Source organism: Pogoniulus pusillus, chromosome 24 (genome assembly GCF_015220805.1).
Source record: "Pogoniulus pusillus isolate bPogPus1 chromosome 24, bPogPus1.pri, whole genome shotgun sequence".
Taxonomy (NCBI): domain Eukaryota; kingdom Metazoa; phylum Chordata; class Aves; order Piciformes; family Lybiidae; genus Pogoniulus; species Pogoniulus pusillus.
This window is the reverse complement of record NC_087287.1, coordinates 7482712-7495995: the sequence shown is the minus strand read 5'-3', so window position 1 is coordinate 7495995 and position 13284 is coordinate 7482712. Positions and strand designations below refer to the sequence as shown.

Genomic DNA, 13284 nt, shown 5'->3' with positions numbered 1-13284 from the left:
GCTGCCAGGAGAGGTCTGTTTGACACTGCTTGGAATCACCTTGTACTTTTGTCAGCTAGACTCTGTACTCTTCTTGCTTAGCTTAAACAGAAAAATTAGTATTCTAGGGAAAAAAAAATCAGAACAAAGCAGGCACCACTCAATACCAGGAATCCCACAGCACTCTTTCCCCAGTGGTTAACACTTCTGCAGCCTGCTTGCTGAAAAATAAGTATTTGAACACCTTTCTATCTGGTGCACTTTTAGAAAACCAGGAATTGAGAGATAAAACCCCCAGGAAATGCTTATTTCTGGAAAGGTTACATGGCAAGACCTACCACCATGGCTAACCCTGCAAAAATCCAGCTCAGAACGGACCAGCTTCTAATAGGAGCAAAAGCAAGAGACTGCCAAAATCTTGCAGACATCTGGCAATGACAGCTCAGCACCTCACATTGCAGCAGTGCTGGCGTCACCTCTTGCTCTGCAGAAGCTCTCTGAAGGATAAAGTCTTTCCCAGCTGCCTGAGAAGAGATGTTAGTGCTATGGTTCTACATGTCTAAAATTGCATGGAATTAATTCAGGCCTTAGCATCACAGAATGTCAGGGGCTTCAAAAGCTCATCCAGTGCAAGCCCCCTGCCAGAGCAGGATCACCTATACCTCATCACACAGAAACACATCCAGGAGGGTCTCAAATATCTCCAGAGAGGAAGACTCCACAAAACCCCTGGGCAGCCTGTTCCAGCATTCTGTCACAGCAAAAAACACCATTCCTCATGTTTCCATGGAACATCCTATGCCTCAGCTTCCATCCATTGCCCCTTGTCTTGCCACTGGTCATCACCAAGCAGAACTTGGCACTAACCCTTTAGTCAAATAGCAAGCAACTGGAAACCTGCTGAAAGCCTACAATGCACCAACAGGTGAATGAGCAAAGAAAATGGGGATGCATTCCCTCACTTATTTGAGGAAATCAGAAAAACAAGTCTACAAAAATACAGAGCTCCACTACTGCATCCCCCCAGAGTGACTGTGAGTTGTCACTTGAATGTCAAATTTCAAAGAGCATCCTCTTTTTGCAGGAATTGCTATCTAAGATCCTCAGTCCTCAGACTCCAGGTGTGTTTGCTGCTGGAACAACAGAGCAGTATGACACTTTGCATGAGATACCACTTCTCATGTATGTATGAACAACCAAAGCACACAGCACTCATCGGGAAGGAACTGAAGATGTGAACAGCCCTCACCTCTTCTGATTCTCTGAGAGCCAAAGGACTTCATGAGGATCATCAGATTGGCAGCAAATATATTTCTGTTTCCTGAAGTTTCATTGCAGGGTGGCTTTTGCCTCCCTGGTGTTTTTAGGAATTTTGCCTGCTCGACACTGTCTTGAGAGAAGTAACTGCTGGGATCTTAGAGTCCAAACTGATGTCATTGTTGAAAGAGCCACTCACCCTACAGCCTTCATGTACCTTGCCTGGTTACCTTCTGACCTAATACAGATCTCTCTTTATACAGGAAACTTGAGACTCCATGGCACTGTTCCAGAGGCTAAACAAAAAGAGGTTGTAAACTTTAACCAATCTACCTCCCTACAACTAGCTACAGAGACTAATTTTCTGAAATCAAATCCTCTTGTCTGGAAACACAACATGCTTCTGGAAGGCCTTTGGGTCTAGAGACTATCATGAACCAAAACCAAGCTGTCTTCTTCTTGCCTCTGGCAAACAAGGGTAATATCAAAAAGTCTTTGATGGAGGCAGTCAAATCTAAACCCTGAGAGAAAGCATCAATACCCATTTCACACTATCATCCTGAGGTTAATGACACCATTATCCCAAATTACAGATCATTTGGGAACCTTGTTGGACTCTACCCTTTCTGTTTTCATAGAAATGAGCAAGGCTGGGTTTAATTCTCCTGATGTTCAGTGTCCTGAGCATGAGGAGCAGCTGTGTTTCCCCAACCCTCTGCAGGCAATGTTGCATTACTTCTCCTCTGCAATGTTGCAGAGGAGAAGTTTTTAACCTGATTTTGAGCACCCACAGTGGCAGTCACCACCTCTGAAAACCAGACTATTGGGAGATGAAATGGGGAGCACAGAACTAGACCTTTCTGTTGTGCCCAGAGAAGGGCCAGAAGGATGATCAAAGGGTTGGAGCTCCTCTCCTGTGGAGACAGAGAGAGTTGGAATTACTCAGTCTGAAGAGGAGAAGGCTCCAAGGAGACCTTATTGTGGCCTTCCAGTATCTGTAAGTGGCTTCAAGAAAGCTGAGAAGGGGCTTTTTAGGATGTCAGGTAGAGATAGGACAGGGGGAATGGAGTAAAACTAGAAGTGGGTAAATTCTGATTGCATGTTTCAAACAGGAAGATTGAGGGTGGCGAGACACTAGAACAGGTTGCCCAGGGAGGTGCTGGAAGCCTCATCTCTGGAAGTTTTGAAGGCAACCTGATTTAGTGTGAGGTGTCCATGCCCATGGCAAGGTGACTGGAACTGAATGATCTTTGAGGTCCCTTCCAGCCCTGACAATTCTGTGATTCTGTGACTTCACTTCCTTCAGCAGCATGAACAACGTAAATGGACATAGAACTGGACCACCATTCCAGCACATACAGATGGCTTTTCAGGTGTTTCATGAAAGGTTATCACTGATTTCTAGCTGTCCTGAGAGGCTCAGCCATTGTAAGCATACTAGCAGAAGACCAAAACCACGGTGGAAAATCCACTAACAAAATACCTGGAAAATCTTGCCAGAAAACCTCTCAAAACATCCCCTCGGTTATGCTTCTTTTTCCCATTAATTCCCCAGTAACTTTCTTGGTGCTTAACCATCTATAGCTGTTAGAGGAATATGATCAACCTAAAAGCAAATGATGTGTTTGTTGTTGTGTTTTTCTTTTAAAAAATCTTCTATATCCAGTGGAGCTTTTTGATTTGATGCCCAGATGCCTCCATTACAAAATGTAAGACAGTATTATAGTGTGCCAAGAAAATCAGCTCAGTGTGGCTTGCCCAGGCTTTCTGAAGGAAAGCATGTGCACTGTGTCACTGTTAGGAGTTAAAAAGCTGGGCCTCCAAACTCATAACACTACTGTCCTACAGCCCAAGGTGCCTGCAGATGCTTGCAGCAGCAAGCCAGCTTTGAGTTCTGTTCAATGTGTATCTCACAGCTTCACTTCAGCACAAAACAAACCTATGATGAAGTGAAAGAAAGTTTAGGAGAAGGGTGGAAAGGACTTGAGTCTTCTTTAATAATCCCCATTACTATTTACTATGGAGTGCAAACTTCTCATAGAGAGGATGATTTTTTTTTGGAGGAAAGCAGAAGAAAAAGGGGTTCTGCATGTAAAAGGACTTCTTTTGTGTCTAAACCAGGGCTCAGACAAGTTGACCTTTTTCTGAGCTCAAGGCTTGCTAGAGGTAGAGTCTGTACAGATATGCCAGGAGTTTGTACAGACGTGCACACACATCATCCTGCCAGAGAGAGCCTTCTTGTGCTTCCAGCATTGCCTTCTACTTTTTGCATTGCTGAGAGCAAGGACAACACCCAAGGAGTTTCTGGATGTACCCCGAGACAATATTTTTGAAACTGGAAAGAGATTTTTATTTGTTGGCACCTTTTTTTTTTTTTTTTAATGCCCTCCAGCTGCTCTGGGATCCAGGTTAGAAGCAAGGTTCAAGCTGCTGCATGTTTGCAGATGTCACAGGACTCTACATGTGCTGACTAGCACAGCGAGGAGAGCTGCTCCTGCCCCAGCAAGAGAAGGATGTAGAGATGGTAGAGAACATAGAGGAGATTCCTGTTCCTGCAGTTACTGCCTGATAATTTCCAGCTGAACTTTGCTAATACAATTTCAATCTTAATTAAACCTCTTAATTAAACTAGTCTCTGCCCTTACCTTCATAGAACCTTCAATTTGTGTACAGGTACCATTAAGAGGCCTAGGTATCTGCTAAACTGCTTTGCACCAGATTCTTCCAAGGGCTTCCTGGATGCTTTGCTGACTGAAATAGTGGTACTGTTCCTACAGTTTTTTCACCTCATGGCCTAAAAAGAAAGCATTTGAGAGTAACCAGTATGAACCCTACCCTGCAGACACCAGTTTACTCTGAAGAATCACTTACACTTTGCAGGCACTGGAATGGGCTGCCCAGGGAGGTGGTTGAGTCATCAACCCTGGATGTGTTTAGAAGTCATTTGGATGTGGTGCTTGGGGATATGGTTTAGGGTGCACCTTGTAGAGTAGGGTTATCAGTTGGACTTGGTGATCCTGAGGGGCTTTACCAACCTGAATGTTCTGTGATTTTGTTGTATGCCATTAAGGAAGTAACCTAAACGACTCAAAATACTCCTCTCTTTCCTCCATGCAGCAGAAATTACTTTCCACTCCCTCTTCTAGCTGCCATGAAATTCAGAAATTCCTCTGCTCAGAGATTCAGAGACTCAGAACCAGCTTTGTCAGCTGCTGTCCAGGAGCAGCCTATGAGTGACCCATTCATTGTGAGCATTGTGTTAAGTCAGCTACTATTAAAAGCATGCTGTGAAGATAGCTGAATCAGTGCTGCCCATGCTGCAACCAGAAACAGCTGGACCTTTGCAAAGTATTCTGGCCAAGCTAATAATCCCAGCATAGGTGCAGTGCCACCTAAATGCTGCTAGGTGGATCTCCAGCATGTCTGCAGAGCACTGCTCCTTTACATCAGTGCAAAGGCACTGTCTTCCTCCCCAGCCACTTCTGCTACCAAAAGTCTGCTCAGAGTTTATGGCAACATCTCTGATTATTTGACCTCAAAGCTTGGCCAAAACTCCCTTATGTAACATAAGCAAACACAGAGGTAGAAGATCCACGACTATGGCTCAGCCAGTCTCTTTTGGAAAGGTAGTGAAAATTATCCTTGCCCATTTTCCTTCTGAGGTGTTCTCCTATAAAACTCCTCTGGTTGAAACTCTCCAGAAGCTTGGGAAGAGCAAAACAAAGGCTCCCTTCAGTTCCCTGATGACCACAGCCTGCAATCATAGACATGGGTGGCAGAAAAACTTCAGCTATGATGAAGCCAGGACCTCATCTCCATACAAGCTGACATTCTGAATATATTTCACTCTTGGGGTTTTTGTTTTGACTGCCTCATCTGGCTGGATTATCATAGGCGGTCATCGAGCCAAGTCAGATGTCTCTGTTGCCAAGATTAACTACAGTGGCACGATTAATACATATCCAACTACCCCAGGACAGATAAGCTATGACAACCAGAGACAAAGAACCACCAAAGAATCTGCACAAAGCTCAAATGAACAGGAGGGGGGAAAAAAAATGACACATGAATGGTGGCTCCACCATGAAATGATGAAACAGAAAGAGGACAGCCCAGATGGGGCAGAGAGCCAGCCCGCACTTGGACTGGGAGACATGTCCAAACACAGACATTTATGTAGATGTAGTTTCTATTGTCAACATATATATATCTTTTTATAGGGTTAATTTTAGACTATTTATAAGCTGTACACAATTTCAGTTTGGAAACATGATGCATTTATTCAGTCTCTCCCTATGGCTGGACAAAGGGCAGTATTTATTAGGTGAAGTGCCTGACAAAGCCTTTAGTGCTGTTAATCACAGCAGCTTCCTTGATATATTAAGGCTATTAGGACTTAACTAGATAAAGATGCACATGTTACTAAGTGAATCACCTTCTATCTGCCTAATGCAAACCAAGTGTTGATTTAAGTGGAGTCATCTGTTTCCAAAATAAAAAGAGAGAGAAAGAAATTGAAAGAAGCCCAAGATTAACAGATGTCACAGAAGGGTCAATGGTGAGCAAGGCTGGATCCAAGACTTCTAAAATAGAAGCTTACATGAATATTTGAACTCACTTGGATATTTCTCTCTGCTTGCTTGTGCAAATAAAGCATCTAATATAATTTGTTTAGCTTTAAATATTACATGCATAATTATCTATACATAGGACAGGTTTTGTGACCTGCATGTTCAAGTCCTCTCCACCCTTTGGCTCCTGGGCTACACAATGATGTTAGCAGATTAATTTCTAGATGATTTAAAATATAGCATCTAAAATAGTCCCAGTACATTTATATTGGCTGGCTTGGTGTGGTTTATGTGTTTATATATGCTGTTCTCAAGTACTGCATGGTTTTAGTATTAATGGGCCATGATTATGTTGAACACTGCCCTGGCCAATGTAACTATTCAAAACTGGAGGGGCTTTTAAACACGATAACAAAAAGGAATGCTGATTTGTGGTTAAGTCCCAGACATGGCTGAAGTTAAATTCCTGGCTGTGCCACAGGTGCCCCTGTGATACCCCTAGCAAGTCACTTCCTGCACCTCAGCTGTAAAAGAGGGAAACAAGACTTTCTTTTTTCTTTTCTTTCTCTATTTGGGTTGTTTGATCTCTCTGTGCAGGAGCAGTCAGGCTATGATGGACATAATGAATCTACCACCATGAAGATCTCTCCTTTCTTGTGAGGCAGCTTATCAGGTGATTGTACTCATGGCATAGCCTCCACACTCTGCCAGGTTGGGCTGCTGGCTGGAGACATCCAGAGCAGCATCAGAGACTTTGGAATAGAAAGAGAACCTGTGACATGGGTTCACAGCCCTTGCAAGGGTTGTCATCATATTTTTTCCAGATTTTTATAGAAGTAATGCAAATCTTGCTTTTCTTGTACAAAGATGAACTGTGAGTTTGTCACAACCCCAGCTGGTCAGATGCAGGAACAGGGAAGGATGTGAAGAAACAGTATTTGCTACCTGGCTTTCCTGAGCTCTAGGTATACTTTGAACCAGGTGTTCATATTCCACTTTTATTGTCTGCCTATTTTAATTCTTATATTCTATCTGAGTTCCATAGCTCTAAGTAGGAGTTGGACAGCAAAGGTTCCCTCTATTTCTCTTCCTGAAGTTCAAGCAGCACTGGATCACTGATGTTTTGCAATTTTTATTGGGGGAGGGGAGGGGCAGGCAGGAGAATCAGATAGGGTGACAGAAGGTATGGACTTTTGTGTAAGAAAGGGAGTATCTCTTCCTTTGCTCTGAATCTTTTCCAAAAGCTGAACAGATTCCAACCTGGAAAGACTGAATACAGTCCTTTCAACTCCATACACTTGACCTCCCTGATACTTAACTGCAAATGAAAATAAAATACTTTAATTCCAGAGAGATCACTCTAAATCCAGATCTTTGACAAGGAACAATTTCAACTTTGATGCATCTAACCTCAGACAAGGCTCAACCCAGTGTATGAAACCCCAGATTTGCCATTTATGTAAGACTGGTTTTTGATTGTTCATAGAATCATAAGATTGTCAGGCCTGGAAGGGATTCCAAGGATCATCTAGCTCCAAACCCCCTGCCATGGGGCAGGGACACCTCACACTAGACCAGACTGCTCAAGGCCTCATCAATGCAACCCGCAACAGATTATATGACCCTGCTCTGGCAGGGGGTTTGGACTAGATATCCAGAGGTCCCTTGCAACCCCTAACATCCTGTCATCTGCTTAGAGCTTAATTTGTCACTGCTCTTGAATACTAATACAGCAACTGTGTGCAAGCTTGACCTACCTTCAGTCACTGTTCTGTAGAATAAAGCTATTTTGTCTTGCCTAACTTTATTCTGGGGCATTGAAGAAGTGCATAATTTCCTAGAAGTAAGCTAACGAGATGTAGAATCCTCACTATCTGTGGCCAGGTTTGACTTCTTCTGTAAGCTCTCACATTTCCTCTGATCCAGAAGCTGACACTTCAGAAACAAGCTGCAAAAATCATGATAGCTTCTGACACTGCTCTGCATCCATAAAACCATTCCATGATTCAGGATCTAAACTACTGCACTTAGAGAGTTTCCTGCAGATTACAGATAGCACTTAAAGCTGTGTATATTAAATGGTTGCAAAGCTGACACAAAAAATGGACTGCTTTTAATTTGTGCTGTGGTTAGGACTAGATGACCCTTTGGAGGTTCCTTCCAATCCGGATCATTCTATGGTTCTATGATACATGTTCAGAGAAGGGCAATGAAACTGGTGAAGGGCCTGGAACACAAGCCCTATGAGAAGCTGAGGGAGCTGGGGTTGTTTAGCCTGGAGAAGAGGAGGCTGAGGGGTGACCTCATTGCTTTCTACAACTACCTGAAGGGAGGTTGTAGACAGGTAGAGGTTGGTCTCTTCTGCCAGGCACCCATTAACAGAACAAGGGGACGCAGTCTCAAGTTGTATCGGGGGAGGTATAGGCTGGATATTAGAATCATAGAATCAACCAGGTTGGAAGAGACCTCCAAGATCATCCAGTCCAACCTATCCACCAGCCCTACCCAGTCAACTAGACCATGGCACCGAGTATTAGGAGGAAGTTCTTGCCAGAGAGAGTGATTGGCTTTGGAATGGACTGCCAGGGAGGTGGCAGAGTTGCCCTGGAGATGTTCAAGAAAAACCTGGATGAGGCACTTAGTGCCATGGTCTGGTTGATTGGATAGGTCTGGGTGCTAGGTTGGGCTGGATACGCTTGGAGGTCTCTTCCAACCTGGTTGATTCTATGATAAAAGATCTTCAAACAGATAAAATCAGTGCAAACAAAAGTAAAGTGAATGCTTTTCCAAAGATTCCCTTCAAGCTACGGTGCTGCATAACTTACATATATGTCCTCTAGATAGGCATAGGGACTCTGCTGACACCGTACAGCCATGGGGCTGTACTGGTGACCAAAGCCAGGAGCAAGTAGCTGTGTATACCAACTTTGCATTAAAAGGGCTATATTGAACAAGACTAACATCTACCTGCCCCAGTTATCTTGATACTGATGCAAGGCATGTAGCAGAGTATTAAAAAGTGTAAGAAAGTATATACACATAAAATCATGCTTTTCTCTCTCTTTTTTTTTTTAACCAACTCATCACTGACTACTGTTTAAAGTACTTGCTAAATTGGAGTTAACACACAGACATCCTGTTTAATAATCCTCAAGTGAGCCCAGTTTGTTTCTATTCTCTCTCTGTTTCTGTTCTGGCCACCAAAGCTTCTGGCAGCAGTGAATTATTCTTTATTTTCATTTTTTCCCCATTTATACCTGATAATCTTATTTACTGTAGTTGAGCAGATGGGAAACATAGGATACTGGAAATGGAAACTTGCAAGTTTTTCTTGTTTACCCACTGAAATATCAGATTGGTGAGAGAAAAGCAATTAAAATAGTAAGGCTGCCTAATGACCTAGATTGATGAAGGATGTGCTTAGTTGTAGCCCAATTTATAGAAAATGAGTATCCTCCATCACAGAGTTCAGCACTGAAATTGCTTCCGTATGCTTGTACTTCAGCATCTGGAAAAGGACTCAGGATTAAATAAATAGGGATACTTAATCTTCCATATGCCTCTTAATATTCCTTCACATCCCCCAGCTTATTACTTCTGCATTATTGCAAGGACCACATACAGGAGGAGTAACTGCTTGGCAGTGGTTCTTTTGATTCGTATTGATTTCATGTATCTTTCAAAAGTCCCATCCAAACCTACAGTTTTCGGTTCTGTTTCTAGGTAACAGGAGGGCAAATCCTCACAGAAGTTGCCAATATCCCATACCTGGCCTGCCTCATGTATATTCAGCCTGCAAAGAGCTGAGTGTTTCCATGCCAGACACTTTCTGAAGCCATCCCTGATGACTTGGGAGCCCTACCCATTCTATCCAGCACTGAGCAGACAGTCAGATGGATGCCTGCAAGTCTTCTACTATCCATTTTACAGTGTCATTGATCTTGGAGGTCTCTTCCAACCTGGTTGATTCTATGATTCAATGTTCCTGTCCATTGCACAGTGATGTGCAAGAAGGCCATCATCAGTCAAGCTCTGATTGGAAACTTGCACTAATTGCTATGTTATACCAGGAAGCACAGAGACTGTTCCCACAGGCTACAGAATGTCATTAAAAATAGACAAAAAAAAACAACCCACAAGGTTGGATCCTGTGTTTAGATAATGCAGCTCTTTCACATCAAATTGGAAGACTGGCCACACACGAAGAATTCTTTTAGGTGAACAAACTGTCAACATGAAAGCTTGTGTCTGTGAAGCCAGGAAGGGGTAGGCAAGATGATACTTCCCTAAATAAAATGGTGACGTTTCTAATGCATGCTGTCAGGATTGTAAATATGGAGCATCCAGTGAGACACCTGTAGAGATCTATACTTCTGACAGAAATGCTGCCATCTAAGTAGGAGAAGAGAAGAGAAGGCTCAGGGGTGACCTCATTACTCTCTACAACTACCTGAAAGAAGGTTGTAGCCAGCTGGCGTTGGTCTCTCCCGCCAGGCAACCAGCAACAGAATAAGGGGACACAGTCTCAAGCTGTGCTGGGGGAGGTCTAGGCTGGATGTTAGGAGGAAGTTGTTGGCAGAGAGAGTGATTGGCATTGGAATAGGCTGCCCAGGGAGGTGGTGGAGTCACCATCCCTGTAGGTGTTCAAGCAAAGATTGGATGAGGCACTTAGTACCATGGTCTAGTTGATTGGCTAGGGCTGGGTGCTAGGTTGGACTAGATGAGCTTGGAGGTCTCTTCCAAGCTGGCTAATTCTATGAATTAACAGATTCATGCAGCTGAGCAAAACTGTATCCCAATGATCCAAAGAAAACCTCCTCTCAAAGGCACACCAACTTTGATAAAGCATAACGCTTCTGCCTGCCCTGATGAAGAGAGGCTGAAATGCTGGCTTATTGAGATCACTTTATGTTTTGATTCAAAGGCTTGCTTCCCAGCCTGCTAGCTCAAAGGAAAGACTCCTGCCACCTTCAACAGGCTCTGGAGCACATTTTAAACCTTCCTGTGCTGGATGTGCTGCGAGTTCATTGTAAAAAAATGGCATGATTACCTTGAGATACAATAAAAGAGCTGATTATTAACATCACAGTGAAACTGCTCTGCAATATAGAACTCAAGTTATGTGTATATTTGAGCAAATCAACAAGTGAAATAAGCTGGATACAAACCTTTTATCAATGGAGAACCATCAGCTGATTAGAATGCAAGAGCAGGAAAGAGCAAGAGCAAAATCAGAAACTGGATCTAGACTTCTCAAGTGGTCATTCTGTTCCTCTGGACTGTGTTTAACAGGGTTCTAGCCAAACTGGTTTCTAACATACATATGGAGAGAATCAATGCTCTGGTGAAACAATTACAGGAAACTGTTCAGCCAGAAGAAAATGTCCTACCATGTGTGTAAAGGTTGCAACATCCAGGTCTCCACCACTTTTTGAAAGCCAGCTCAGATAATGCCTTTGCACTTATTTATCTTACAAAGTTCTATACTCAGCTCTCACAGTATCAAGTTGATATCATATCCTAACAGTCTTACCAAACACGGGATCTACACATTTAACAACCAAAGATGTTGTAGGTAGAAGACAGAAAACCAAATCACCATAACCAGAACTTGAGAATGACTTGCATTGTCAGTTTCCAAGGTCAGTTCAGATTTCCAGCAGGCAACTCAAGCAGCATAGCAGCCTCTATTTTATTCACGAAGGCCTATCGGGTTGTGCAATTTCTAGTTACATTTACAGAATCACCTTAGCAGTTTCTTGCCCAAACTGCAAAATTCCATGGGAAGGAATCTTCAGGAAGGTTCCTTCAAGTGTGACTCATCCCCTGGGTTTCTGCATATTAAGCAACAAGCTTCAGTTCTGTTATGACAAACTGTATATATAACAAGGTCAGAGTTTCATTCAGTGCACCCAATGAACAGGACTCTCACCAAATGAGTATGTTCCTAAACTAAAAAACATGAGTTGGGTTGTTTTTTTTCCTGATTTCACTACTGGGAAATTCACAGTTGTGCCACAAAGTATTATAGTTCCTGCCAATCCACTGATGTTTCACTCTAAGCATTTTAAAGTGCCTCTCGGTTGTGCCATCTCTTCTGCACTGCCAGCCCTAAATGTGCCTCCAGAACATGGCTGCTAGTGTCACAAGTAGAAAAGCTGCAAGAGTGACACAGTGTCCCAGAAACAAATACTGCTGAAGACAGAAGTCTCTTTATTCATAAACGTTTCTTGAGTTAAAAATCCACCTCCACAGAAGCCTATAGGAATACACACAAAATCTAATCTGCCTCTGATGTGCAAGTAGCAGGTCCTGTGCTGACAGCAGATATTCATAAGCAGAAATGCCCAAAAGGATAGGATGTGAAAGTTCAGGGTTTCTTCTCTCTCTGCTTTAACTCAGACTTTCTGATAACTGCACACCAGCCTTCTGCTGCAAGGACCATACCAACAATCACTGAGAAAGCTCTCTCAGTTGTTCTCAGCTTATTCCTGTGGCATAGGAAGCATCATGTAATTTTTTTGCCACAGCAGAAGTGTTAATTTCAGAAGGCTGTAGCTCATTTTGAAATGACTTAAAGTAGGTTTTTCAAATGCACAAGAAGTGGTTAGATGCTAACACCAGCCTGCAGCACTAAAGAAGTCCAAGGTTCAAAACTCACAAGCAGAAGGGTCTGTAACTGCTTTTAACGTGTAGTCTCCTTAAAAACCAGCCGATAGAGAGATCTTTTATATATAGTACTCAGCTCAGGAAGGATTTAATTGTATGTTGAAAGCATATGGGAAAGAAGAGACCAATCTCTGAGAACAAAAATACCAAAAAGTTAGCTTTGGCCACCGTCTGCAGCTGCAGCAAAACCATGATCTCAGTGTTGCCAGTGTGTTGTTGTGTGTACCACTGTTTGCCGACCCCAACCGAAATTCTCTATTTTTAGCCTTTCAGCTACTCTTAGATAAAATTCCTGCAGATAGGACTAGCTGTATAGGGCAGATAACATACAGCTCTGAAACCACAGATGACCTCATGCAACTGCAAAGAAAGAAGGGTCTGTTACTTGGAGCAAGGCTAAAATTTAACCCGGCTATACTAAAATTAAACAGGGAGTGTTTTACAGTCCCATTACAAGACATAAACCAACAGTCACTATAAATTCACGGTGTACTTATTTGTAAGGATGTAAAAAGGAGTAATTAATAACCCCAAAAGAGCTTATCCTTGAGCCAGTGCAGCACCAAAGCTTTCCCAGGCTGGCTGGAGATTTCACTAACAGCAGTGAGAAGCTATTTTAGCTGTCATTTGAGAGTTATTTGTCCAAACTGAAAAGTCATTGCTCTTTGTCACAAGTCACAAGACATTTTTTACTGTTCCACACTTTCAGTTGACATTACTGAGAGAAAATAAATAAATGGAATTCAAACTGTCTGGAAAGGGCTTCCCTGTGTAAGAGCACTCACCAAGCACAGATGAGAACTAGCAA

At 42.8% G+C, this 13284-nt stretch overlaps 1 protein-coding gene across 20 annotated transcripts in view; it reads right to left on the bottom strand.

Annotated features, from left to right (window-relative positions):
- Positions 1-13284, bottom strand: part of KCNQ1 (potassium voltage-gated channel subfamily Q member 1) — a 434341-nt gene that overhangs the window by 94317 nt on the left and 326740 nt on the right. Inside the window, exon 19 of one of the 20 annotated variants that reach the window (XM_064163202.1) lies at positions 2769-3175. The exons of 14 other annotated variants lie outside the window; for them this stretch is intronic. In XM_064163202.1, the coding sequence (XP_064019272.1) occupies positions 3155-3175 (21 nt within the window). In that variant the 3' untranslated portion in view covers positions 2769-3154. 5 more of the 20 variants (XM_064163204.1, XM_064163195.1, XM_064163203.1 and 2 more) reach the window with 5 other exon arrangements.